At 38.8% G+C, this 25,672-nt stretch overlaps 2 protein-coding genes and 2 long non-coding RNA genes across 4 annotated transcripts in view; 2 read left to right on the top strand and 2 right to left on the bottom strand.

Moving 5' to 3' along the window:
• LOC307045484 (uncharacterized protein) overlaps positions 1-25,672 on the bottom strand; it is a gene marked incomplete at both ends in the record, with an annotated part of 49,849 nt that overhangs the window by 14,339 nt on the left and 9,838 nt on the right. Inside the window, one exon of the mRNA XM_079691168.1 lies at positions 24,293-24,339. Coding sequence (XP_079547294.1) covers positions 24,293-24,339 — 47 coding nt within the window. The remainder of the gene's footprint in view (positions 1-24,292; positions 24,340-25,672) is intronic.
• LOC307028536 lies at positions 717-3,059 on the top strand. Its single transcript, XR_013805023.1, has 3 exons — positions 717-819; positions 2,183-2,405; positions 2,928-3,059. It is a non-coding gene; the product is annotated as an uncharacterized lncRNA (long non-coding RNA).
• Positions 2,591-4,925, bottom strand: LOC307028532. Its single transcript, XR_013805022.1, has 2 exons — positions 4,128-4,925; positions 2,591-3,573 (listed from the first exon to the last, which is right to left on the bottom strand). It is a non-coding gene; the product is annotated as an uncharacterized lncRNA (long non-coding RNA).
• On the top strand, positions 6,273-18,450 carry LOC307044883 (uncharacterized protein). Its single transcript, XM_079690308.1, has 3 exons — positions 6,273-7,977; positions 13,182-13,233; positions 16,147-18,450. The coding sequence occupies exons 1-3, from the start codon at positions 6,307-6,309 to the stop codon at positions 17,793-17,795; spliced, it is 3,372 nt and encodes a 1,123-aa protein (XP_079546434.1). The 5' UTR covers positions 6,273-6,306; the 3' UTR covers positions 17,796-18,450.

Genomic DNA, 25,672 nt, shown 5'->3' with positions numbered 1-25,672 from the left:
AGCGAATATAATCAAACGTCTTACTTAAATATGTGGTGTGATGTGTTTTGGGGCCATAAAATAAAATTACAACTGGATTGTACAGTTGTGAATGCACAATAAGTTAGTTATGATGTAGTTAAAACAATATTTTCTTAGCTTAATGAGGGAATTTAACATGTTGTTATGTTTCCTAACAATCTCATCAATCGAGACCCAATATCTCACGAGGAAAAAGTGAGAACAGGATAACATGATTGCTTTAATTCAGGCAACAAAATGCCATAATGATCCATAAGGGATGCTGCCTGAGAGAAAACACTCTTCTTCCTTGTTATCATGACAACTAATGTTTTACATATTCAATGCCTAAAAGGCCGTTAGTTTATTTTATTGTATATAGATTTCTGTTTTAGAGTAGATACATATTGTACTTGTTGTATGGATGTGGGTTATGTCATCCCTGACATTTAACTGACATGTGTGTCCAATACATGTAACTGAACTCTTCTGATTAAAGTAAAACCTGATCATAATAAAGATAAGAAACAGCTTGACACACCTGTGAAGCAGAGCCTTTGCTCCCTAACTATCAGAGAAAACCTGGTATTTCTCAATACCCATGCGGATCAGAGGGAGGGAAGCACCAGATGCAGTGAGAGGAGGAGCTACACTGAAAAGAGGAGGGCTTACACGTCACACTCAGGAAACGAAAGTTATGTTATTTAGAGAGGCAGCCACACTGCAGTCGAGACTAGTCTCTGTTTCTGTCTAAAGAAAATACAAACTGAGTTCATCAGATCTTTCTCAACAACACAGCAGAGTCTCTGTCAAACACTGGTGAGTACATCTGATTATATTTACCCTTAAACAAGAAGGATTAACACAAAACTTCAGCTCTACTCAGACGAAATCTCCACCCAACTCTAACAACATGACCATATATAGAGTCCACTTTAAACAGCTTAAACAGTCTCTTTGTATCAGCTCTTAGTACTTTGTAAAATGTCCCTCTGTGGGACTAATAAAGGTATTCTGATTCTGATTTAGTAACTTGTAACTTGTGTTGTAGTACTCGAGACCGGTGTTGCAGTATAAGTTGAGTCATGACAACTGGCGACATTCATGTTGCATGTTGGTATGGTGTATACCAGCTGCTACACTCAAACGGTCTTGCAGTGAAGGTGTGTGTGTGTGTGTGTGTGTGTGTGTGTGTGTGTGTGTGTGTGTGTGTGTGTGTGTGTGTGTGTGTGTGTGTGTGTGTGTGTGTGTGTGTGTGTGTGTGTGTGTGTGTGTGTGTGTGTGTGTGTGTGTGTGTGTGTGTGTGTGTGTGTGTGTGTGTGTGTGTGTGTGTGTGTGTGTGTGTGTGTGTGTGTGTGTGTGTGTGTGTGTGTGTTTGTGTTACTTGCCAACCCTCCCGATTTTCGCAGGAGACTCCCGCATTTCTCCCGATTTCTGACAAAATCAGATTTACTCACTGTTTCCACTCGGACTTTAATACAGCTACACCATTGTTTGGTTTCCATGGTAGCGCGTCTCTTTAGCAGCGCGCGCAACTCAAAGTCTGAGAGGGTGAGGAAGATGAAAACTGAACAAGAATCGACAACTCCCTCTGCTAACTCCTTTCCTGTAAAATATAGGTCCAGCCCACACATATGCTCCATGGTGCCACAGGCATTGCCCTTACAACTACAATAAGCATGTAAATGTTAATCTACAGCTCCGGCGATCCACTAGCACCGGAGTCTCCACCTGCAGACGCAGCCATCCTCGACAACTACTGTAGCGTCACCTTGGATATGAGTCTAAACAACTCACAGACACACAGGCCAGGGCACTGACAGGGCACCCTTTGAGCATCAGATCTGACGATGCTGATTGGCTGAAATTATGTTTCGGCGGCATAGTTTACAGATAGCAACAGTCAGCTTGGCTGCTGCTGCTCTGGCTGAGGGCTCCTTTCTTACCGCCCGGACGAGAGAGGGTAATGATACACGCTGGGGCCAGGCAGGAAACATGTGACTTATCAGTAGTTTTAGACATCGTAAAATAATTTTAAACGAGATTTTATTGTAGATTATACATTTTACTGATGATAAAAAATTAAAAAAAAAAAAATGTAAATATATTTTTAATTTTTAATGACAATCAAACCATAGACTGTATATATAAATGGACGTAGGGTCTGTGACGTCACCCATAGGATTCTGCAGAGTTGCCGAGAAGCCCTTAGGCGGAGTCGGCCACTAACGGCTCGACAGTGACGTCAGAGTTCAACTCCCGCCTGCTCCAAATAAGGGCAAAGAGGCGGAGCCGAGGCGGGACCTGGTGCCACCGAGCTGAAAGTTCCAGAGCTAGCTGAAGCTACCAAGCTAAGCTAACATGCTCCCCAAAGGCACACTGTCGTGGTATTTTACGTTTCTAAGGTAAGCGGACATGAAACTATTCAGCAAAACTATAAATAATAATCTAAGTTATTGAGTTTTTAGCTTAATACTTCAGAATCTTAAAATCCCTTAACGTTTGTATGCAATTGTGCTAAATTCAACATTGGAATCAAGCAAATATTAATATGTTTGCATGACATTAGTTATTTATATTTTGATATCACTTAATTATACGTTTAATACATTTAAGTCAAGCTAAGGTACATGTGATGGTAGCTAGTTAGTGCTCTTACCTGTGAGGCCTCCTTCAAACAGCATAATAACCAGACTGTATCATTAAAACTAAGTACCAGTTCTAGATCCTTGACTTTAGACAAACAATTCAAAAGACAACATTTATTTAAAGACCAATCTTTATTTGAATGTGCCTCTTAACCTGATACATTAGTTATACAGTAATAGTATTGACAATCTAAAAAAACTGAGCAACTCAACAGTCAACTTTATGTTTCTTATTGTCTCAAGCATTTGTTATTTTCATTTTCCCCCTCTCATATTCAGTGTGGACGGATTGAGACAGCGTGGTGTCCAGAAAGTTGCAGAGACTTCAGGGAGAAACCTCCGTTTGATGGACGTTCTGTCTGTTGGTTTGGAGAGGACTGAGGGTCTTTCCTCTGCGAGGGGGACTGGGGGGACTGGGGGGAGGGACTGATGGAGGAGCCCATGCTGGGCAAAGCTGATACCAACTGCACAGGCCTAATCTGTCACTTTATTTGAACAAATGTGTTTACTTATAAATGTAATAGGTTTACACCTTCTGTCCATATGTGCGTTTAATTTAAAACATTTGATTAACTTTTGGTTCACATTTCAATAAATTGTATTTGCACTCCTTTTGTCCATTATTCTTACTGAAAATGTTAGATTACACATTCATATCTGACTGAAGATTGGCCCCATTTACTTGTGACGTTGCAAACTCTGTGGTACAAGTGATGTGAAGCTCATAAAGCGAGGCAAATAGAAATAATCAGCGGATGGATTGTAGATGTGGAAATAGGTGCTTTCGATCAGCTGACTGTTTTTACAATAAAAGTAGTGTACTGGTCTTAATATCTCATAGCATCAGCTTTTAATTTTCCTCTTGGATGTTCTTCTTGACCCTCAGAGAAGGAGAAAATGTCGTGTCTTTCAGGCATGTCCTTTCCTAACAAAAATTACAGGAAACATAAAACATATTATTGTAGAACAAGTGTGTTATTTATGAAAGTGGTGTGTTTGTGTGTTTAGGGGATGTAGATATAATTATTTTGTAATTGTAATGTTTTTTTTTTATTTCAACAGTGATCTACAAAGACAATCAGTTTATGAATGAAAAGTATGAAGTTCATCAACATTGAAATATATGTTATTATCAAAATAATATTTAACTGTTATCAAAACGTAGTGCAACTGTAGAAGCTTGCTCTGTTGTCTCACTGAAAGAATAACTTTTACCACGTTTTTTACAGACAATATTGAGAGATAAATAGTAGCAGTTCTCGCTATGTGTTAAATATCTTTGCCTTTAATACATTAAATTAGAAAGCTGACAAAATCATATTGCTTGTTAACATCCAAATGTAACTTTTTGCACAGAAAAAACCCTCAACTTCACTGATGTGTAGGTGATCTAGTATTGTTTAATGGAATGTATATCAGTGTATTAAAGTCAATACTTTCTTGATTCTTTGTACAGTATGAAAAACATAGTATTTGTACCTGTGCTGAAGTTCACTGCTGTGAGGAGTCCAGTTCTGTCTCTCACTCTCTGGTCCAGCCTGTCTGCATCACCTGGACACCTTAAACAAACAGATATATATGTAAAGTACCATGTGTACAAACAATATAACTGATTCTCTTCTGTTGAACATGTTGGATTGTGTATTGTCCGAGTCAGGGTCCTTTTTATTTTACTGTAACTTTGGAAGTTGTGTTACCAATGCTTACTGTTTATTTGATACCAATTTGGTGATGCAATTCATAAAAAGAACAAGGTTTGGGTTTGTTCTTCAGATGACTGTGATGTTAACGTGTAAGCTCAATAATGAACTCCAGCTCAACCAACCATATTGTAATATCTAAGTAATCATCTTGAAATATGACATTAATCATTGTAATATACACACATCTTGTTGTGAGGTTGATTCAGGGTTCTTACACCTTTTCCAAAGTCAAATTCAAGCACTTTTCCAGCATTTTCAAGGTGCATTTTCAAGCATCTTACAGCTGTTGTAAATGACATATTTATATACACGTACTTATACTCAAATGATTATTTCCCTACCTCATATTAAATCAGATGTTCTTTATGCTATAAACAACCAAATGTGTGTTTCGTGATAGCATTCTACATGAGGATGAAAAATTAAAGAAAAGAAAACTAAGTTTAATATTTCAAAATGAGTGATCTGTACGTAGACTGAGCATCCCATATAACCTGGCGGAGCCGATATACAACAATCAGCCAAATAACTTTTCAATACATTATTGATTACTATTTTTTTAGGTACTTTTAGGTTGGCAGTAAACAAGTCAGAGGTGAATGGTGTACTTTTCCTCCACTATATGTATTTAATACCTTTAGTTACTTTACAGATGTGGATGAATGATGTGAAATCTAATCAAGTGTTAAATCAGACTTTAGTTCCACCTGGAGTAAATCCACAAGCTACCCTGCAGTATAGAAAGTCATTCAAACTAGCTGCTCCTTTACCAGCTTTGAGAACACTTTCATGATCAATCATTATAAAACATATCATATGTTATTCTGAAATGGACCAATCTGCACAATGACTACTTTTACTGTCGCTACTTCAACTATATTTTGATGAGAATACTTTTCTACTTTTACTTGAGGAACATTTTGAATGCAGGACTTTTACTGTAACAGAGTATTCCTACACTCTGGTACTTCTACTTTTATTCAAGTACAATATCTGAGTACTTCTACTTTTACTCAAGTACAACATCTGAGTACTTCTACTTTTACTTAAGTACAATATCTGAGTACTTCTACTTTTACTCAAGTACAACATCTGAGTACTTCTACTTTTACTCAAGTACAAGATCTGAGTACTTCTACTTTTACTTAAGTACAATATCTGAGTACTTCTACTTTTACTCAAGTACAACATCTGAGTACTTCTACTTTTACTCAAGTACAAGATCTGAGTACTTCTACTTTTTCCTAAGTACAATATCTGAGTACTTCTACTTTTACTCAAGTACAACATCTGAGTACTTCTACTTTTACTCAAGTACAAGATCTGAGTACTTCTACTTTCACTACAAGATCTGAGTACTTCTACTTTTACTCAAGTACAACATCTGAGTACTCATTCCACCTCTGGTAGCGTATTAGCCTGAATTGTAGCCACAAATTCACGCAGAGCTGCATAAAAATAGACTCACAATGGTAACAAGTGGAAAATAATATTTACGAATGTGTACAATGATTTGTAGGTAATTTCGACTACTCAAGACACCTGACTTATACATATTCAAAGGAAGACTGTGTTCATTCTACAATTACATGGGATTAGAACCGCCATCGGGTCAATTTGACCCACAGCTGTTTTTTTATTGTATGTAACTTTTTTTCAATAAAATATTAAAGTCTCCCAGTCCGTGACTTTTCCTGAAAGTGTGTTATGTAGCACCCTCTGTTGTTAAAAATTGTCAATATTAAGTCAGATTGAAGAAATCGCCAAAGAAATTGCTTGCCATTTATACCTATTTCCGCCAGCGGGTCATATGACCCCACCCCGATTTCGCGTGTAAACCATAGGTGTAAACATAGACATGATGTGTTGCTATAGCAACACCCTTTGTCTACTGCGGTTATCAAAGTTCTTTCTTTAAAACTATATATGATATGAATTGATGATTGATGTTTTAAATGTTTTTTCTTTTCTTTCTCATTATGTGTGTAGATATGGCTGCTGCAAGCTATCTGCCATCTGAAGATCAGTTTCTCTGCTCCATCTGTCTGGATGTGTTCACTGATCCAGTCAGCACATCATGTGGACACAACTTCTGTAGAACCTGCATCACTGAACACTGGGATAGAAGTGACAGGTGCCAGTGTCCCATGTGTAAAGAGGCTTTTAATACAAGACCAGATTTGAGGGTCAACACTTTCATCTCTGAGATGGTCGCTCAGTTCAGACAGTCGGCTCAACAGAAAGCCAGCAGCAGCAGCAGCTCAGAGCAACAAGTCTTCAAACCAGCAGAGGTTCCCTGTGACGTCTGCACTGAAACCAAACTGAAGGCCCTGAAGTCCTGCCTGGTGTGTCTGACCTCCTACTGTGAGACTCACCTGGAGCCTCACCTGACAATGTCAGGTCTGAAAAGACATCAGCTGATCGACCCTGTGGAGAACCTGGAAGACAGGATGTGTCCAAAGCACGATAAACCTCTGGAGCTGTTCTGTAAGACCGACCACACATGTGTCTGTTTGCTTTGCACTGTTTTAGACCACAAGATGCATGATGTGGTTCCTCTGAAAGAAGGGTATGAAGGGAAGAAGGCAGCGCTGGGAAAGAAAGAGGCTAGAATTCAGGAAATGATCCAGAAGAGACAACTGAAGATTGAGGAGATCAAACACTCAGTGGACCTCAGTAAGGAAGAAGCAGACAGAGAGGTAGCAGAAGGAGTTCAGGTCTTCACTGCTCTGAAGGAGTCTGTTGAGAGAAACCTGAATGAGTTCATCCAAACAATAGAAGGGAAGCAGAACATGAGAATGAAACAGGCTGAAGACTTCATCAAAGAGCTGGAACAGGAAATCTCTCAACTGAAGAAGAGAAGTGCAAAAGTTGAGCACCTCTCACGGTCTGAAGACCACCTCCAGCTTCTCCAGGGTGTCCAGTCCCTAAACATCCAACACCCATCACCCACCAAGGACTGGACAAAGGTCAGCATCCCTCCATCATCATATGAAGGGACTGTGATGAGAGCTGTGGTTCAGCTGGAGGAGACACTCAGTAAAGAGATGAAGAAGCTGCTTGAAGCTGAACTGAAGAGGGTCCAGAGGTACGCAGTGGATGTGACTCTTGATCCTGATACTGCACATCCCCGTCTCATCCTGTCTGTTGATGGAAAACAAGTCCGGGATAGTGATGTGAGAAAGAATCTCCCAGATAACCCAGAGAGATTTTCTGATTGTCTTTGTGTTTTAGGAAAGCAGAGTTTCTCTTCAGGCAGATTTTACTTTGAGGTTCAAGTTAAAGGAAAGACTGAATGGGATTTAGGAGTGGCCAGAGAGTCGATCAACAGGAAGGGAGAGATCACACTGAGCCCAGAAGATGGTTACTGGACTATATGTCTGAGAAAGGGATTCGAGTACAAAGCCAATGATGAACCTCCAGTCCGTCTCTCTCTGAAGTCTCGGCCTCAGAAGGTGGGGGTGTTTGTGGATTATGAGGAGGGTCTGGTCTCCTTTTATGACGTAGATGCTGCAGCTCTTATCTACTCCTTCACTGGCTGCTCCTTCAACGGGAAAATCTACTCATACTTCAGTTCTGGTCTTAAATATGGCCGTAAAAACGCTGCACCTCTGATCATCTCTCCTGTCAGAGTCACCTAATCACTCATCTTATTTCATGTATTGATTTATTTTTATTCAAGGGAAAAAACATCGATATTTAGAGTCAAAACTGTATAGTTTCCATCTTATTTTCTATAAGTTTCATGTGGTGATTGATTAACATATGGTTTAGATGTTGTATACAACACATACGTGGATTCATTAATCTACTCAACAATCAAATAATGATCTCAACACTTTATCGTAACACATATAGAAAATATCTATGAACGTTGGATAAAGCTTTATTCATTTTAACTTTTAAAAAAGAGGTTGTTTCTAATGACGCCAAATTTGTCAAGCTAGTTAGAATTGATAAGAACATTAAATGTTTTATATTTAATTGTGTCATGAAGCTTAATTTAAGAGAAAGGCCTATTAATGCCTCTACTGTGTATTAAATACAATATCTGTAATAGTTATACTGCTAGAAAAATGAAGCTAAATAACATGATAAATCCTCATTTGTGTCAAAAACGGTTTGGTTAATAACTGTTTACTTGTATATTTACATGCCAGGTGTTATATTGATTACTGGTCAAATGGCTTATGAATGAAAGACATCTGTAAATATGTGATTGTGAGTTAAAAACATTAAAATAAACTGCATGTTGAACACAAGTTCTGAAGTTTTAACTCATCATGCATAAACAAAACCCTCTTTTTCTTATACTTTGAAAAAATGATTTCCCTCCCAGCACATTTTTATAATCACTGAACTCAACAAGAACTCAATGTGAAACGGATTAAATATTTTGTCTTTCATCCAAGATCACAATCTTCACAAGCACAATTTTAAATAAAAAATACAAATATACTAATTTCAAGGTCACTGGTCTTTGTTGTTTGTCTGAGTAATGTGTTCAGTGTTATTTCAGATGACAGGAAACAAGTCTTAAAAACACAATAGGAAAACTTGATGGGTCTCCGTATGTCAAGGATCAAAAACAAATCTATAAATCAGGCAAGATTTTAAAAAACATGGCAAATAGCCTTTTATTTTATTTTATATTTCAGTGGTTCAAATCTCAGTATACAGTATATATATTTTAAGGTAAGCAGGATTACATGTTAGCGGATTTTAGATTCTAAACAACAATAACTGCTGTTTTATGTGTTGTTCGAAGTTATGCATGAAACATCTCCTAACATTTTCATAAGGCCTTTCAAGCCAGATTTGAAAAAAGTCAGTAAATGGTATTGCAAAAATAGTACTCTGCTATTTAATGCAAACTTAACAGGATAATACCTTATAGTCCTCAGCACTGAGTTCATTGTGTTTTTGTTGCTGTTGTTGTACTACACTATAATGACACACTTCCACCACTTCCTGGTGTTATGGCACAGAGTGTCCACTGGATGGAGCACAACACAAAGGAAAGATAAATGGAGTCACTGTACTGTAAACCAAACACTGATGAGGAGACAGAGTTTGTGTTAAACATGTACAGGATAACCTCTCAGGTTGACCAAGGACAAATGGGTTTTTTCAATGGTGGTCGATGTAATAGTTCAACTATGACCATGCTACCTGCATATGTCTTTGTCAAGAGATTTTAGTTGGTGGCAAAAAATAAGCCTGATGTTACAAGAGTTTACATTTTTCTAACAACCCTAAAAATGCTTAAAGCCATCCATCAATGATCCTAATTAACCAGGAAGATTTTTTGGGCTAAGGGTAGCAAGTGATATGAAGTATTCTTACACTTCTGCTTCTCATAGAGTGCCTACAGAGCTCAGTGATTCGCTTTAACAAAATAAACTCATCTATAGGTACAGTAACATCTTCAACTCTAAAGTTTGAGAATCAAAATCCCTCTAAAAAGAGCTTCAGTAACAGGTAGTAGTTGAGAGGGATAAGACACATTGGTTTCTCTCAAAAGGAACCTAAAACTAACTGAGTTCATCAGGTTGGTAACACTTTATATTAAGGTACACAAATTCACCGTCAATTAGTTGTTAATTAACATGCATATTGCAGTATATTGGCGCTTTAGTAGTCATTATAAAACACTTATTAATTCCTTATTCTACATGACCGTAATCTACAAGTAATAGGTCATAAGTTGAGAGTTTTTCCTCAATAGAGTGCCACAGTGACGCGTCCTAAAACCCGGAAGTACGTTTCTTCCGGTTCCCTCGAAAAAAAAACAATGCAATTTCTCCATAGGATTTTGGAAAATAGCTCGAAATAAGGTCTGTGGTTGAAACACATTTAAGAGACGGATCACGTTTTGTTCAGTCGGATCATCTCCACATGTCTACCCTACTTTTATAATTTTGTAATCATAAATCTATTGATCATAATTAAATCTATCGATTAGATTTATGATTCGAAAATTATAAAAAAGGTTAGTAAGTGCCTTTTTAACTTTTTTTATAGTTTCACTCCGTTTGAATGTCAGATAAGTCAATAAAGGAGCATGGCTGCTCATTCCCTGGCTCTCAAAAGAGTTTGGCTGGCTGTTTAATCTATGTTCACACTGAGACAGTACAACACATAGGGAGAACAGTACACCTATTGTGTAAGTACATACACGCAGGTCACACAGTATGATCACAAATACATAAACTCTGTTAAAAATCAGTTTTTGTTAAAAAGTACAGGCTGCATATGTGTTCTCAGCCTTGGAGAAACTTGACATGTTTTGGGATGTGTCTGAACCTCTCTTTAGTTGTTCATTAATAAAACAGATATTTCAACGTGAGCCTACTTTGTTCATGTACTGTTGAGGTTAATTTCAGTAGTTGTGTGCTATCATGTATTTACAAAGTGTGAAAAGGAGGCAAATTTAGAATAGGGAACCTGTTCAGGTCAATTAGAGTCAAATTACTAGCTTATTGGTTAGGAACAAGACTTCACTTTAAAATAGGGAACATATCCTTAGATAGAAATACCTAATTTTGAGTTATTTTGACTTAATTAACACTTATAGTATCATGTCTTGTTACATAAGAACAGATCATATTTGTTAAGTGTTATTATGGGAGAATTACTATTCTTGTGGTACAACTGCCTTATTAGGCCCATATTGAGCAGAGCATATTAAGACCAAACCTCATGTACAACAACTTCCTTACTTGCAATAAGTAAGCACTAATTAGAGGGTTATTGAGGAAATCTCTCAACTAATGGCCTATTAATATTTGTTTTATAATGACTAATAAAGAGCCAATATACTGCTAATATGCATGTTAATTAACAACTAGTTGATGGTGAAATTGTGTACCTTAATATAAAGTGTTACCCAATATAATATTTTGATTCTCCTCTGTCTGAATAAATAATATACTATAGCCTATGAATTTTGATTAATCCAGCCATCCGACAACTTTCCTCTGTGGAAACTCAGCCTCAGGTCTCTGGGCAGGGCATTAACTTTGGCATCAGTTCACTGACATTTAACAACTGGTTTGTTTGGAGATGTTCGAACGATAAAGGAAGTTTTAGGCCTGTGTAGACTGCAAACAGTATTACAACATGTTTTTCGTCCTACTTTCAATAAGCACACATTGCATTGGTTATCATTAGTGATTATCAGACTGAGAGTTTGTATTCTAAACTCATCTAGTTGGCAAAGCTTTTTGTTAATTGGTCCAGATGTGAACAGTTTCCTTGTTTGTTTTTTTTAAAATGGCCAGTACACACAATTGGAATCAGAAATTCACATTTTAAAAACTTCAAATTTAAACTGGAACAGTATCCCCTTTTGCTTTTAAGCCAGGGAAAATGTGCACGTCACTTTAACCCTTGTGTTGTGTTCGGGACTCCCGTGACCCGTTTCAAGTTCAAATTATATAATAACTACGCACTAGTTTTTTTTATCGGAACAAGGCTTCATGATATCCTCCACAACAGCCATATAAACACTACAACACGGATTTTTACAATTTTAGCTAAGTTTGAAGGTCTCAAAAAAAAAAGTGTATAATTTGGTGTTCGGGTCTGGGAAGACCCAGCAGCATTGTTTTGAGTGACTCGGGGTCAAATTTGGCCCAATCAAGATTCATCTTTGACTTTAGACACCCCACCCCCTTCATCCACTGTCACAATAATTGTCAGTCTATTAAGTCTATCATAGTCAGATAAGCTTTATTATCCACTGTCTGCACTATAAGGAATATAATGAGCGAATATAATCAAACGTCTTACTTAAATATGTGGTGTGATGTGTTTTGGGGCCATAAAATAAAATTACAACTGGATTGTACAGTTGTGAATGCACAATAAGTTAGTTATGATGTAGTTAAAACAATATTTTCTTAGCTTAATGAGGGAATTTAACATGTTGTGATGTTTCCTAACAACCTCATCAATCGAGACCCAATATCTCACGAGGAAAAAGTGAGAACAGGATAACATGATTGCTTTAATTCAGGCAACAAAATGCCATAATGATCCATAAGGGATGCTGCCTGAGAGAAAACACTCTTCTTCCTTGTTATCATGACAACTAATGTTACATATTCAATGTCTAAAAGGCCTTTAGTTTATTTTATTGTATATAGATTTCTGTTTTAGAGTAGATACATATTGTGCTTGTTGTATGGATGTGGATTATGTCATCCCTGACATTTAACTGACATGTGTTTCCAATAAATGTAACTGAACTCTTCTGATTAAAGTAAAACCTGATCATAATAAAGATAAGAAACAGCTTGACACACCTGTGAAGCAGAGCCTTTGCTCCCTAACTATCAGAGAAAACCTGGTATTTCTCAATACCCATGCAGATCAGAGGGAGGGAAGCACCAGCTGCAGTGAGAGGAGGAGCTACACTGAAAAGAGGAGGGCTTACACGTCACACTCAGGAAACGAAAGTTAAGTTATTTAGAGAGGCAGCCACACTGCAGTCGAGACTAGTCTCTGTTTCTGTCTAAAGAAAATACAAACTGAGTTCATCAGATCTTTCTCAACAACACAGCAGAGTCTCTGTCAAACACTGGTGAGTACAGCTGATTATATTTACACTGTCAACAAGCAGGATTAACACAAAAGTTCAGCTCTACTCAGACGAAAAATCCACCCTTTACGTCCAACTTGTTTTTCTCTAACAACATAACCAGTATATGACATAGAGTCCACTTTAAACAGTCTCTTTATATCAACTCTAAGTGCTTTAGTAACTTGAAACTGAATCTCTGTTGTGAGGAGTTTTGATTCACTTCTGCTCTCCTGCTCTTATTAGATTTTGCTGATCACTTCCTACATAATGCTTTCACCCATTTCCTCTAGCTCAGGTGTGGCCAACCCGCGGCTCTCGAGCCGCATGCGGCTCTTTGCCTAGTTTCATGCGGCTCTTCAGTTCATATCGAGTTGTATATGTGTGAATTTGGGGGAGAGACACTGACTCCTGACTAGTGTTGCACGGTGTACCGATACTTGAAAGGTATACCGCGATACCCTGCCGTTAAAAACATTACAATTCCTCCGTTTCATTAGTATCGGTACTTTAAGAATGACGGGGGAAAGTACTCCGGTGAGAATGCGCCGTTTTATTAAGAGCCGTGTGTGTTCAGCGCTCTGATTCCAATCCCTGCACTGCAGCCGTGCCTGCAGTCCCGCCCCTCTCAAGCACGCTCAAGTGCCTCCCCTCTCTCGTGCACGCGCTAGTGTGAGAAAACGAGAAGCATGGCTGCAAGTGGGAGTGCAACCAGTGGCGTTTTCTCCTGGAGGCCAAGGGAAGCCAGGCTTCCCCTGTTTTTTCGGATTGTAGTTATAATTTTAATAAATAAATAAAAACACTTCGTTTAGTTTCGGAAATTCATTGTTGTGTGTTGCTGCCGGCCCGTCTCTCCCCCATTCTCATTGAGTATTTTACAAATAGTGAAACAGCGCCCCTCTAGATGTTATGGTGAAACAGTAGATTGCACTCTCTGTTGCGAGAGGAGGCCAGCCGAAATTTGCTTCCCTTGGTGAAAAAAAATGGAGGGATTGACCAATCAGATGAGGCTCACGTCATGTCCCTGCCAACCTGTGATTGGTCAGGGCCATGCCAAGGGAAGCCAGAGGCGGCTGGCTTCCCTTGCCTCACAATCCAATCAAATCGCATCAATTTAATGGTGCAGTGACGCGTCCCAAAAAGCGGAAGTAAGCTGCGCCCGGTTTCCCTCGACAAAAAAGCAATGGGATTTCTCCATAGGATTTTGGAAAATAGCTCGAAAAAAGGTCAGTGGAAAACGAACCTGTTCGGTAAATGCACGTTTTGTTCAGTCGGATAATATCCACATGTCTACCCTACTTTTATAATTTTCGAATGATAAATCTAATCGATAGAAGATAGATAGCGTCACTGCACCACTCCACCGCCGTTAGAAAGTAGCAAGCAACTGAAGCAAGTGCAATTATGGAGGGTGGAGATTTGGAGTATTTAATCAAAAATAATTGGACTAAACTTCCGCTGCAGCAGCAACAACAAATACAATCTGATGACAGGCCAATGCCCAAACTGGAGCCGTTTACAGCGAGGAACAAAGGAGCGAACCGGACGTAAAACGTTAAAGGTCTCCTGATTTAGTTTGTGAATGAATGCTTATTAGAATTTCGGCTGGAGAGTGCGTGCGGACCTGTCGGTCAGATAACAGGCGTGTGTAAGTCCTGCATCTGTATGATACAAATGTGTGTAAAATGATACCGGGCGCTGTAATCACTCATCTGGTTACGTTATTACATTGACCAACACACCCCCCCCCCCACCCCAAAAGAAAGGACGTATTATTGGCTTCCCCTAATTTTTTCCCCACGCCACGCTACTGAGTGCAACTGCCGCTGCGCCTCGGCTTGTTGACAAAAAAGACGCCAGAAGCGACATTTTGATGTATTTTAGCTATATCTCTGACAGTGAGGGCAAGCCTACGGACACCACGAGGCCTGTCTGTAAGACATGTATTAATTGTATTTAATAAGAATTTTTGTGATTTATTTTATTTATTGTTCTCATTGTTTAAAAGTTTGCGTTATGGTTCTGGTGTGAAATAAAGCACACTAATTACATTTAAGACTGTTTCCCTTTTTTTAAGAAAAGTATCGAAAAATAATTGGAATCGTAATTCTTGACTTGGTATCGAAACCAAAATGTTGGTATCGTGACAACACTACTCCTGACAGTTAAACCTGATATTTAGTAGTTCTGTTAAGTATTGAATGCTGATCATTCTGACGTAATTTGGCCGGTCAAAGTTGTTTGGGCTAGGATAAAATCGCTCCGTTACTTTCGTCCCGGCTCTCCCTAAGTGTGTATGTGTGGTGTCAGGTGTCAGTATGAGAGGATGACAGCGCGTCTAATTTTGATGTGGCCCAAGAGCCAATCACAATAATACCTGGATGCAGAGAACCAATCACCTTTGAGGGGGGGAAAACCTATCGTTGATGAAACACTATCCAGTGTTTCCCCTACCATTGTCTTGGAGGGGCGCCAACAGAGCCCCGCGCCCCCCCTGAAATTCAAGGTGTTTAAAAAAATATATAGCCTATATATAAAACATTTTTTTAAATATATATATAGCACCAAATTACAAATAATCTATAACTACTGTCGATTTTCACATTGAACATGTGCTCTTTTATTAAATAAACTAAACGCTTTCTTTTTAAGTTGTGAGTTTAATGTTTTTGACCCTAAGAAACACTGATGCATTAATCAATAACAATAATCCACAGCTTCTCTCTCTGCTCCAGAGGATTTAAAAAAAAAAAGATATCCCAATGCCACAAAAATGCATCAGTGACGTGGTTGAAATCTTTTCTCCAGAAAATAAAAAACTGAAACAAGCGGTATCAGTGACTGTGTGTTTGATGTGGCTCTTTGCAGTAACATAGACAAAATGTGGCTCTTAACCTCTGACTGGTTGGCCACCCCTGCTCTAGCTGTTTAAAAATAAAACATTTCCATTAGAGAAACAGTTGGAGGCTTTTAATTTGATGTAGCTAGAGGAAATGAATGGTTATGGTCACACAGTTAGAAGAGCAGTGTTATTTTTCAATAAAGAAATAATCGACAAAAACTATATTTTCATTGCTGTCTGAGTTGCGTGCTTGACCCTGTCAGAGTTAAATGGTCACGGTTGCTCATGCTTCTTTCTTTAAAACAATATATAATATGAATTGATGATTGATGTTTCAAATGTTTTTTATTGTCTTTCTTGTGTGTATAGATATGGCTTCTGCAAGCTACCTGCCATCTGAAGATCAGTTTGTCTGCTCCATCTGTTTGGATTTGTTCACTGATCCAGTCGCCACATCATGTGGACACAACTTCTGTAAAGACTGCATCACTGAACACTGGGATAGAAGTGACAGGTGCCAGTGTCCCATGTGTAAAGAGGCTTTTAATACAAGACCAGATTTGAGGGTTAACACGTTCATCTCTGAGATGGTAGCTCAGTTCAGACAGTCGGCTCAACAGAAAGCCAGCAGCAGCAGCTCAGAGCAACAAGTCTTCAAAGCAGGAGAAGTTCCCTGCGACGTCTGCACTGAATCCAAACTGAAGGCCCTGAAGTCCTGCCTGGTGTGTCTGACCTCCTACTGTGAGACTCACCTGGAGCCTCACCTGACAATGTCAGGTCTGAAAAGACATCAGCTGATCGACCCTGTGGAGAACCTGGAAGACAGGATGTGTCCAAAGCACGATAAACCTCTGGAGCTGTTCTGTAAGACCGACCAGACATGTGTCTGTTTGCTCTGCACTGTTTTAGACCACAAGATACATGATGTGGTTCCTCTGAAAGAAGGATATGAAGGGCAAAAGGCAGAGCTGGGAAAGAAAGAGGCTAGAATTCAGGAAATGATCCAGAAGAGACAACTGAAGATTGAGGAGATCAAACACTCAGTGGACCTCAGTAAGGAAGAAGCAGACAGAGAGGTAGCAGAAGGTGTTCAGGTCTTCACTGCTCTGAAGGAGTCTGTTGAGAGAAACCTGAATGAGTTCATCCAAACAATAGAAGGGAAGCAGAACATGAGAATGAAACAGGCTGAAGCTTTGATCAAACAGCTGGAACAGGAAATCTCTCAACTGAAGATGAGAAGTGCTAAAGTTGAGCATCTCTCACGGTCTGAAGACCACCTCCACGTTCTCCAGGGTGTCCAGTCCCTAAACATCCAACACCCATCACCCACCAAGGACTGGACAAAGGTCAGCATCCCTCCATCATCATATGAAGGGACTGTGGTGAGAGCTGTGGTTCAGCTGGAGGAGACTTTCAGTAAAGAGATGAAGAAGCTGCTTGAAGCTGAACTGAAGAGGGTCCAGAGGTACGCAGTGGATGTGACTCTTGATCCGGATACAGCACATCCTGATCTCATCCTGTCTGTTGATGGAAAACAAGTCCGGGATAGTGATGTGAGAAAGAATCTCCCAGATAACCCAGAGAGATTTTCTGATTGTATTAATGTTTTAGGAAAGCAGAGTTTCTCTTCAGGCAAATTCTACTTTGAGGTTCAAGTTAAAGGAAAGACAGACTGGGATTTAGGAGTGGCCAGAGAGTCGATCAACAGGAAGGGAGAGATCACACTGAGCTCTCAGTTCGGTTACTGGACTATATGTCTGAGAAAGGGATTCGAGTACGAAGCCAATGATGATCCTGCAGTCCTTCTCTCTCTGAAGTCTCGACCAAAGAAGGTGGGGGTGTTTGTGGATTATGAGGAGGGTCTGGTCTCCTTTTATGACGTAGATGCTGCAGCTCTTATCTACTCCTTCACTGGCTGCTCCTTCACTGAGAAACTCTACCCACTCTTCTATCCTGGACTTAAATATGGCCGTAAAAACTCTGCACCTCTGATCATCTCTCCTGTCAGAGTCACCTAATCACTCATCTCATTTAATGTGTTGATTTGTTTTCATTCAAGGGAACAAATATCAATATTTAGAGTATTTTCTACAAAATAAGTTTAATGTGGTGAATGATTTACATATGGTTTAGATTCTGTATACAACACATAAGTGGATTCATTAATCTACTCGACAATCAAATAATTATCTCTTCAACACTTTATCGTAACACATGTGGAGAATATCTATGAACGTTGGATAAAGCTAAAGATTTATTGTAACTTTAAGAAAAAAACGTTGTTTGTAATGACACCAACTTTGTCAAGCTAGTTAGAATTGATAATAACATTAAATGTTTTATAATCAATTGTTATAAAGCTTCATTTAAGAGAAAGGCTTATTACGTGCCTCTACAGTGTACTTAATACAATATGTGTAATAGTTATAGTGCTAGAAAAAGTAAAATTAAGCAAAATAATATGATACATCTTCATTTATGTTAACAATGGTTTGGTTAATAACTGTTAACTTGTATATTTAAATTCCAGGTTTTATAATTGATTACTGGTAAAATGGCTTATGAATCAAAGACATCTGTAAATATGTGATTGTGAGTTAAGAAAACAGTCAAATAAACTAGATGCTTGGTCTGAGAAAGCAGAGACTCGAGCACTAAACACTGAACAGGAAAGCCTGGTTTACACATTTGTATTTCATGACACATTTCCTGAGGCTAATTCATAATTAAAAAAATATAAGTTGATGTATTTTTGTGTAAAAGTTTGTAGGAAGAAATTCTTGTTTCCACTATCAGTGATTGGATATTGTACGGCTGTCGAGCAGAACACAGTGGGGCTGATATCAGTGAGATAGCATTCACTTTGATGAGTACAAATAAGTAACTAACTACAGAGTTTAGCATTATACGAGTATGTATGGCAAGAACTCATATAAGGAAACATTTGAATTTATTGAATGATACTCTTTAAGGGTATAACAATTAGACCTACCATTTACTTCCTGTAGTTTTGCCATATTTTTATAAAACTAGTTTCCTCCTTTGTGATATAAAACGCTGAATCAACATGATGTCCTACATTTGTTTGCATTGTGTCAATACTCATGTGTGTTTGTTGTGTGTGTGGTAGAAACAACTGGGTGAAATGTGATGAGGGTCACATGACTAACGTGATTGGCAAAAAGCCAGAATACACCTCTTCCCAGGTTCTCAGTTTTAACTCATCATGCATACACAAAACCCTCCTTTTCCAGGGTGTCCGCGGGGTCTTAAAAAGTATTAAAAGTTGATAAATCAATTTAGCGAAAATTAAGGCTATTAAAAAGTATTAAACGGCATTTTCCAGGGTATTAAGAAGGTTCACAGCAACGAAAACATGAAACACCCTTTCATTTACTGAAACGACATGTCGGGAAACCCCACAAGGCGGCCCCATGCATAGCGCGCCGTAAAATGCTGCTTATTATTTTAAGTTTCGTTGCCTTGCTCCGCTCTGTGTGTGTGTGTGGGGGGGGGAATAAACGGCTACGGTAACGGGTCCCAAGGTGGGTAGACTGGCATACGCAACGCTCTGGGGGTCCAACGGCTCCGTGTGTGCCCTATGATCATTTTCTGATAACGATGAAAGAGCCCGCCTCCCTCTCCCCACGTCTCCTGCTGCTGCTGGGTTGTCAGAAGAGGAGAAAAAGAGAGGCAGTCACCGTTTATTAAATATTATTATATTATTATACAGAGAACAGAGTCGTTATCAATTTGTTTTAAAGCTCAATAAATAACAAAGAAGACCTCTGACCGGCACTTTCCTAATTTTGTACGGAAGATTTCAACTTTAACGGACATGTTGACCGGCGGAACATTTTTTTTACGGAAACTGCCGCACGGTCCCCTCGTTCCTTGGAAGAGGCGGAGAGGTGGGTGTTTTTCATCTGCTGGTGGACTACCTGAGAGATACAGCAGGAGAACACGCCGTCCACCGCGGAGAATAAACAGAAGGGCAACCATGGCAACCATGCTCCGGTGTCTTCTTCGCTGCTTTTGGTGTATTTCGGGCGGAAGCAGCGCCACTTACAGGCCTGACATATGTACTACATGTTTCCAGCATTTCCAGCGGTCTAGTGTGAACGGACACGTTAATGAATCGAATGCGTGTGAATGGAAGCCTTTTTTGCGTTTGCGTATGCGTTTTACCGTGTGGGGCCGGGGTCTAAGCCAAACTATATCCGGTCACAGAGATCTGCTATTTTAAAGTAAAGTCAACACATATAGACCCTAAATATAGTCTATATTAAGAACGAGAAAAGTCTTAAGATATATATCCTTTTTTGTAAACATATGACAAATGTGTGAGGGTGATGACGTCAGAGCATCGTCTTATGTGCCAGGGCTTAGCCCCGGACAGCCCCAGCCCAATTTAACCCCTGGGTATTTGTGAGGGAGCTCCTATATGGCATTACCCTGCTGAAGCTCACCAAAGTTTAACATATTTCATAGTTCAAAGTTTTGTCAATTGTTTTGTTTATTGGTCAAATACTGGTTTCTAATGTTTTCTGAGGAGTTTTACTGGAATGAAAGAGCACAGAGTCTACAGAAGCAAAAAAGCAGCATACTGCATTAAACCTGACCTTCACAGAGAGGTTGAAGTTCATGTAGAAAGGAGGCTTCAGTAGTCTGTCTGCACTCTGTTTAGTTTTGCTATCTTACAATCAATATAGTAAATGTGAGGTAAAGTGTGTTGCCAATGTAACCGGTTAGAACTCAAAGTTGCGATGAGGTCTTAGAATGTATGGCTTTTTTAATACCTTTTAAAAAAGGTCTTAAAAGGTATTAAATTTGACTTCAGGATTCCTTTATATACCCTGTTTTATTATACTTTGAAAAAATGCCTTTTCAAATGATTTCCCTCCCAGCACATTTTTATAATCACTGAACTCAACAAGAACTCAATGTGAAACGGGTTAAATATTTTGTCTTTCATCCAAGATAACAATCTTCACAAGCACAATTTTAAATAAAAAATCAATATACTATTTCAAGGTCACTGGTCTTTGTTGTTTGTCTGAGTAATGTGTTCAGTGTTATTTCAGATGACAGGAAACAAGTCTTAAAAACACAATAGGAAAACTTGATATGTTTCCGTATGTCAAGGATCAAAAACAATCTATAAATCAGGCAAGATTTTAAAAAACATGGCAAAATAGCCTTTTATTTTATTTTATATTTCAGTGGTTAAAAACTGAGTATATGTTAAGGTAAGCAGGATTATATTGTATCTAATTTTAGAATCTAAACAACAATAACTGCTGTTTCATTTGTTGCTCAAAGTTATGCATGAAACATCTCACATTTTCACAAGGCCTTTCAAGTCCGATTTAAAAATAGTCAATTGTTGACTGTTCTGCTGTGTAAGTGGGCGTGTCAGACCTGACCTTTACCTCACCTACCTCTATTAAGCTTACCATTGATAAAAAGATGCTAAATTGGCTGTGAATGGAAAGGATGTATGTTTCCTTCTTTGTTGTTTCAGGCATGTGAAACCAGGCATGTGAAACTAGATAGAACATTCTGAACTTTTGACCTACACACACACACACATTCTAGACCATATTTCTTTAATTTCTCATGTTCCAAATATGTTAAATGAGTCTCTTGGAGGAATATAATTTGCACATTTTCCTTTTTCAACTTTGTCATAACCTTTTCTCTCTTCCTTGGTATGTTAAGACCATTCACATTTAGCGAAAATGTTAACCATTTATGTGTATTGGTAGGTTATTCTTCTGGTATGCTCCCTCGAAGCTTTGGGCTAAACAGTCGTTAACAAAACACACATAGGCGTGTGGCGCAGTGGATAGAGCCTTGGTGTTGGGATCAGGGGGTCACAGGTTCAAACCCCACTGCAGTCAGCATGTTGTTGTGTCCCTGGGCAAGACACTTCACCCCAAATTGCTCCTTTGGGGATTGTCCACAGTATGTAAGTTGCTTTGGATAAAAGCGTCCAACAAGTAGCATGTAATAATGTAATAATAAACAAAAATGGGTTCTAACATCCCCAATACCCCGTTGGTGGGTGCAGGGGAAATCCTCCCGTAAGAGGGCCCCTCTCTAGACTTGAGACTATACCCAACTCATGGGGTTACGTGCTGTCTAAGCATGTCCAACATTAACACTGGCCTACCTCTCTCCGTTGGTATCCAATAAAAAAAAAAAAAGCCTCTATATTTCTTCAATCCTCAATTAAAGTTATTCAAGCAAAACAGTCCTACGCTTTCCCTTTTTGCAACATTTCTCTCGTCGTGTCTTCCTTCCTTTCCCTTGACTCGTTGCCAGACCGGTTTGCGCCCTCCTCTCCTCCACAGGTGCGGCGGCTCCGCCTGGTACCTCCATCTCGAGTCCCCTCTCCCTCATGTCCCTGGCGGCGTCTATGGCGTCGTCATAGGTCTTCACTCCGGCTTCCCAATAAATGCGTATTTTAGCGAGTGGTGTCTGGAAACGTATTCCTTTGTCCTTCAATACTTTCTTGATGCCCAGATATGACTTTCTTTTCTGGACCACTGCGGTTGCATAGTCGTGGTCAAAGAATATGCGTTTGCCCCCTACACTCATTTTCTTCTGCCATGTTTTCTTAAGAATGACTTCTTTCGTGTCGAATTGCAAGAAATGGACCACTATTGACCTGGGGGTAGCGGTCGGAGGCAGCTTTTGAGCGAGGGCTCTGTGCGCTCTTTGAATGTTGAGATTAATAACGTTTCCCTCCTGTAGCTCCAGCTCAGTGCTCAGGAGTTGCTCCACGTATTTGGTAACCGACTCCCCCTCTGTTTCCTCTGGCACCCCGAATATTCGGATATTATTCCTCCTTGATCTTCCTTCAAGGTCTACCATTTTTTCCTGCATCTGGTGCGTCTGATTCGACATTTCAATCATTGTTTCTTTCGCCTCCGACCGGCTCGCAGTGTCTCGGAATGGCCCGTCTCCGTAATTTTAGCTTCTTCGTCCTCTTCTCCGTTGTTTTCTTGCTTCGAGTTTTCTGTCACTCCTGGTTGATCTTTCGCTGTTTCTTGTTTTCTGTTATTTCTTCGGCTACTTCGTCTGATCCCTTTCCTCATTTCCTGGTTTTAGGTATCGAGTTGAGCATTTATGAGGGTTTATTTTGTCCAACTTGCGAGAGGTAGAAGATAGTGTTGCTACTCACGTCGCCATCTTCCGGAAGTCCTATTTAGTGTCATTTTAATTCATTAATTTAGAGTATATGTTTATGTTTTCGATTGAAGGTGGAAACGAGGGATTTGGTTATTATTGGTAGACATGTGGAGAAATAGAATATATATTTTTTTTTACCAAGGCAAGAGAAGATGTAAGAACATTATTCCTTTTTCTTTTAATTGATGAAACCTAAGAAAATAAACTGCACAGCTAAAATTCTTGCCTGGACAAAGGACCTTATCCCAGCAGCAACGTGTGATACCTGGTGCAACAGCAGCAGTTTGACTTTGATTTGTAAGAGTTGTGCTACCTGGCTGATGCTGGTTGAGATGCCAAGTATCTGCTTGAACTAGCATCAGAGCAGCACACTGAGTTTAATGGATGTTTCCTTCTGCACTTTTTTTCTTGCGACAAAAGGGCATGTTTGGTTTTCTCTTTGAGGGAAATAGTTTTGTTGAAGCTGTTGTTGGCCTGTGGAAAAATGTACTCATAAGAAATGACTCCGGAAAAGCTGCAGATAGAGCCATAAGAAATGAATGCAACTGATTATTTAATGTTTAATGTTTTTTTTATAGGCAATCATTTAAGCTTTGTTAGTTCCAGGTTTAATATGTGCAATAAGTTCAATTCAATAAGTTTTGCAATAAAAATGTATCCAGTCCGGCCCTCGACTAGTACAGATTTGGAATCTTGGCCCACTGTGTATTTGAGTTGGACATATTGATATTGATATAGACTAGATAAATCATAATATAATATAAAATAAAAGACTAATACAGGAAGTAAAGCTTTTAAAATAAAACCTAAAAATAGTGCTTACTAATTCTACTAAAATATTATTATTATTATTATTATTAGAATAATAATTAAACAATATTTGTATTAAAATAAAATAATAATCGAAATAATGTTTTATTAAGAATCACTTTTATCATACTAATACTAATAACACTACTACTAACAATAATAATAATAATTAATGTTGGTACATAATCTGAATTATGGATTGCATTTTAATGGAATTCTTGAATTTATGGGTTTATGGGAAAAACTAAATATCAGTGATATACCTGTAACAACAACAACAACAACAACAACAACAACAACAACAACAACACCAATATGGTAGATAATATACAGAGATGTTTGCACAGAGATTTCCTCAGGTAAAATGTTTTATATATTTGAGAAACTAAGAAATATTTGTATATATTTTGCAACTTGATCATTTTCCTCTTACTATGAAGCACACTGTAAAAGATTGACAGGAGATAAGAGGAAGCGTTACAACACGATAAGGACTGTTTGTGCTCACCTTTGCCATGCCCGCCCTCTCTGTGGCTACCTGCTGCTTTCTCCTTCCTGCAACAGAGACACAAAAAAGTCAAAATTAAAAACCAAGAAATGGATTTAACAACCACCTGTAAAACAGCAAGATTTTTATTTTGTTCATGGCTTTAACTGTTTCTTTTAATATTTAAAGTAACCTTGATTTAAGTGATTCAATCACTGGGAGATATCATTCTGTATTGTCTCTTTTTATACAGTGCATTGAGGACAATTAACATGTTGTTATGATTCAGCATTAGGCAACAACCTCATCAATCGAGACCCAATATCTCACGAGGAAAAAGTGAGAACAGGATAATATGATTGCTTTAATTCAGGCAAAAAAATGCCATTATAATCCATGAGGGATGCCGCCTGAGAGAAAACACTCGTCTTCCTTGTTATCATGACCACTAATGTTACATATTCAATGTCTAAAAGGCCTTTAGTTCATTTGATTGTATATAGATTCCTGTTTCATAGTGGATACATATTGTACTTGTTGTACATTTGATGAAGGTATGTTGTCTACATTACTAATCATAATAATAAAACATGTCCCAGAAGCTGCAGAGTTTGGGTTTAGAGATGGAAAGGAGACCGGCTGAGGTCGATCTGAGGGACCGTTGGGGTTGGTAGGGGGTGAGGAGGTCAGTGAGGTAGGGGGGGGGCTTTGTAAGTAAGGAGCAGTATTTTGTAGTTGATGCGGTGGGAGACGGGAAACCAGTATAGTTCAAGTTCAGGTTCTACAATGGACATAAGTCTTTAACTATGTAGATTATGTCATCCATGACATTTTACTGACATGTGTTTCAAATTAATGTAACTGAAAACGTTCATCATAATAAAGATTAGAAACAGCTTTGACACACCTCACTCCTCACACGTGTAAAGCACCACCTTTGCTCCCTAACTATCAGAGAAAACCTGGTATTTCTCAATACCCATGCAGATCAGAGGGAGGGAACAAACCAGCAGACAGTGAGAGGAGGAGCTACACTGGAAAGAGGAGAGCTTACACGTCACACACAAGAAACAAAAGTTAAGTTAGTTAGAGAGGCAGCCACACTGCAGTCGAGACTACTCTCTGTTTCTGTCTAAAGAAAATACAAACTGAGTTCATCAGATCTTTCTCAACAACACAGCAGAGTCTCTGTCAAACACTGGTGAGTACATCTGATTATATTTACCCTTAAACAAGAAGGATTAACACAAAACAGCCATTCTCAGGAGAAAGCTCCACCCTTTTCGTCCAACTTGTTTTTCTCTAACAACATAACCATACATATGATATAGAGTCCACTTTAAACAGTCTCTTTGTATCAGCTCTTAGCAGTGGCGGCTGGCGGAAAATATTTTTGGTGGG

This window comes from Notothenia rossii, assembly GCF_949606895.1.
Source record: "Notothenia rossii genome assembly, chromosome: 1".
Taxonomy (NCBI): Eukaryota; Metazoa; Chordata; class Actinopteri; order Perciformes; family Nototheniidae; genus Notothenia; species Notothenia rossii.
Note: the sequence above shows the minus strand (reverse complement) of the source record. Positions and strands in the feature narration are given on the sequence as shown.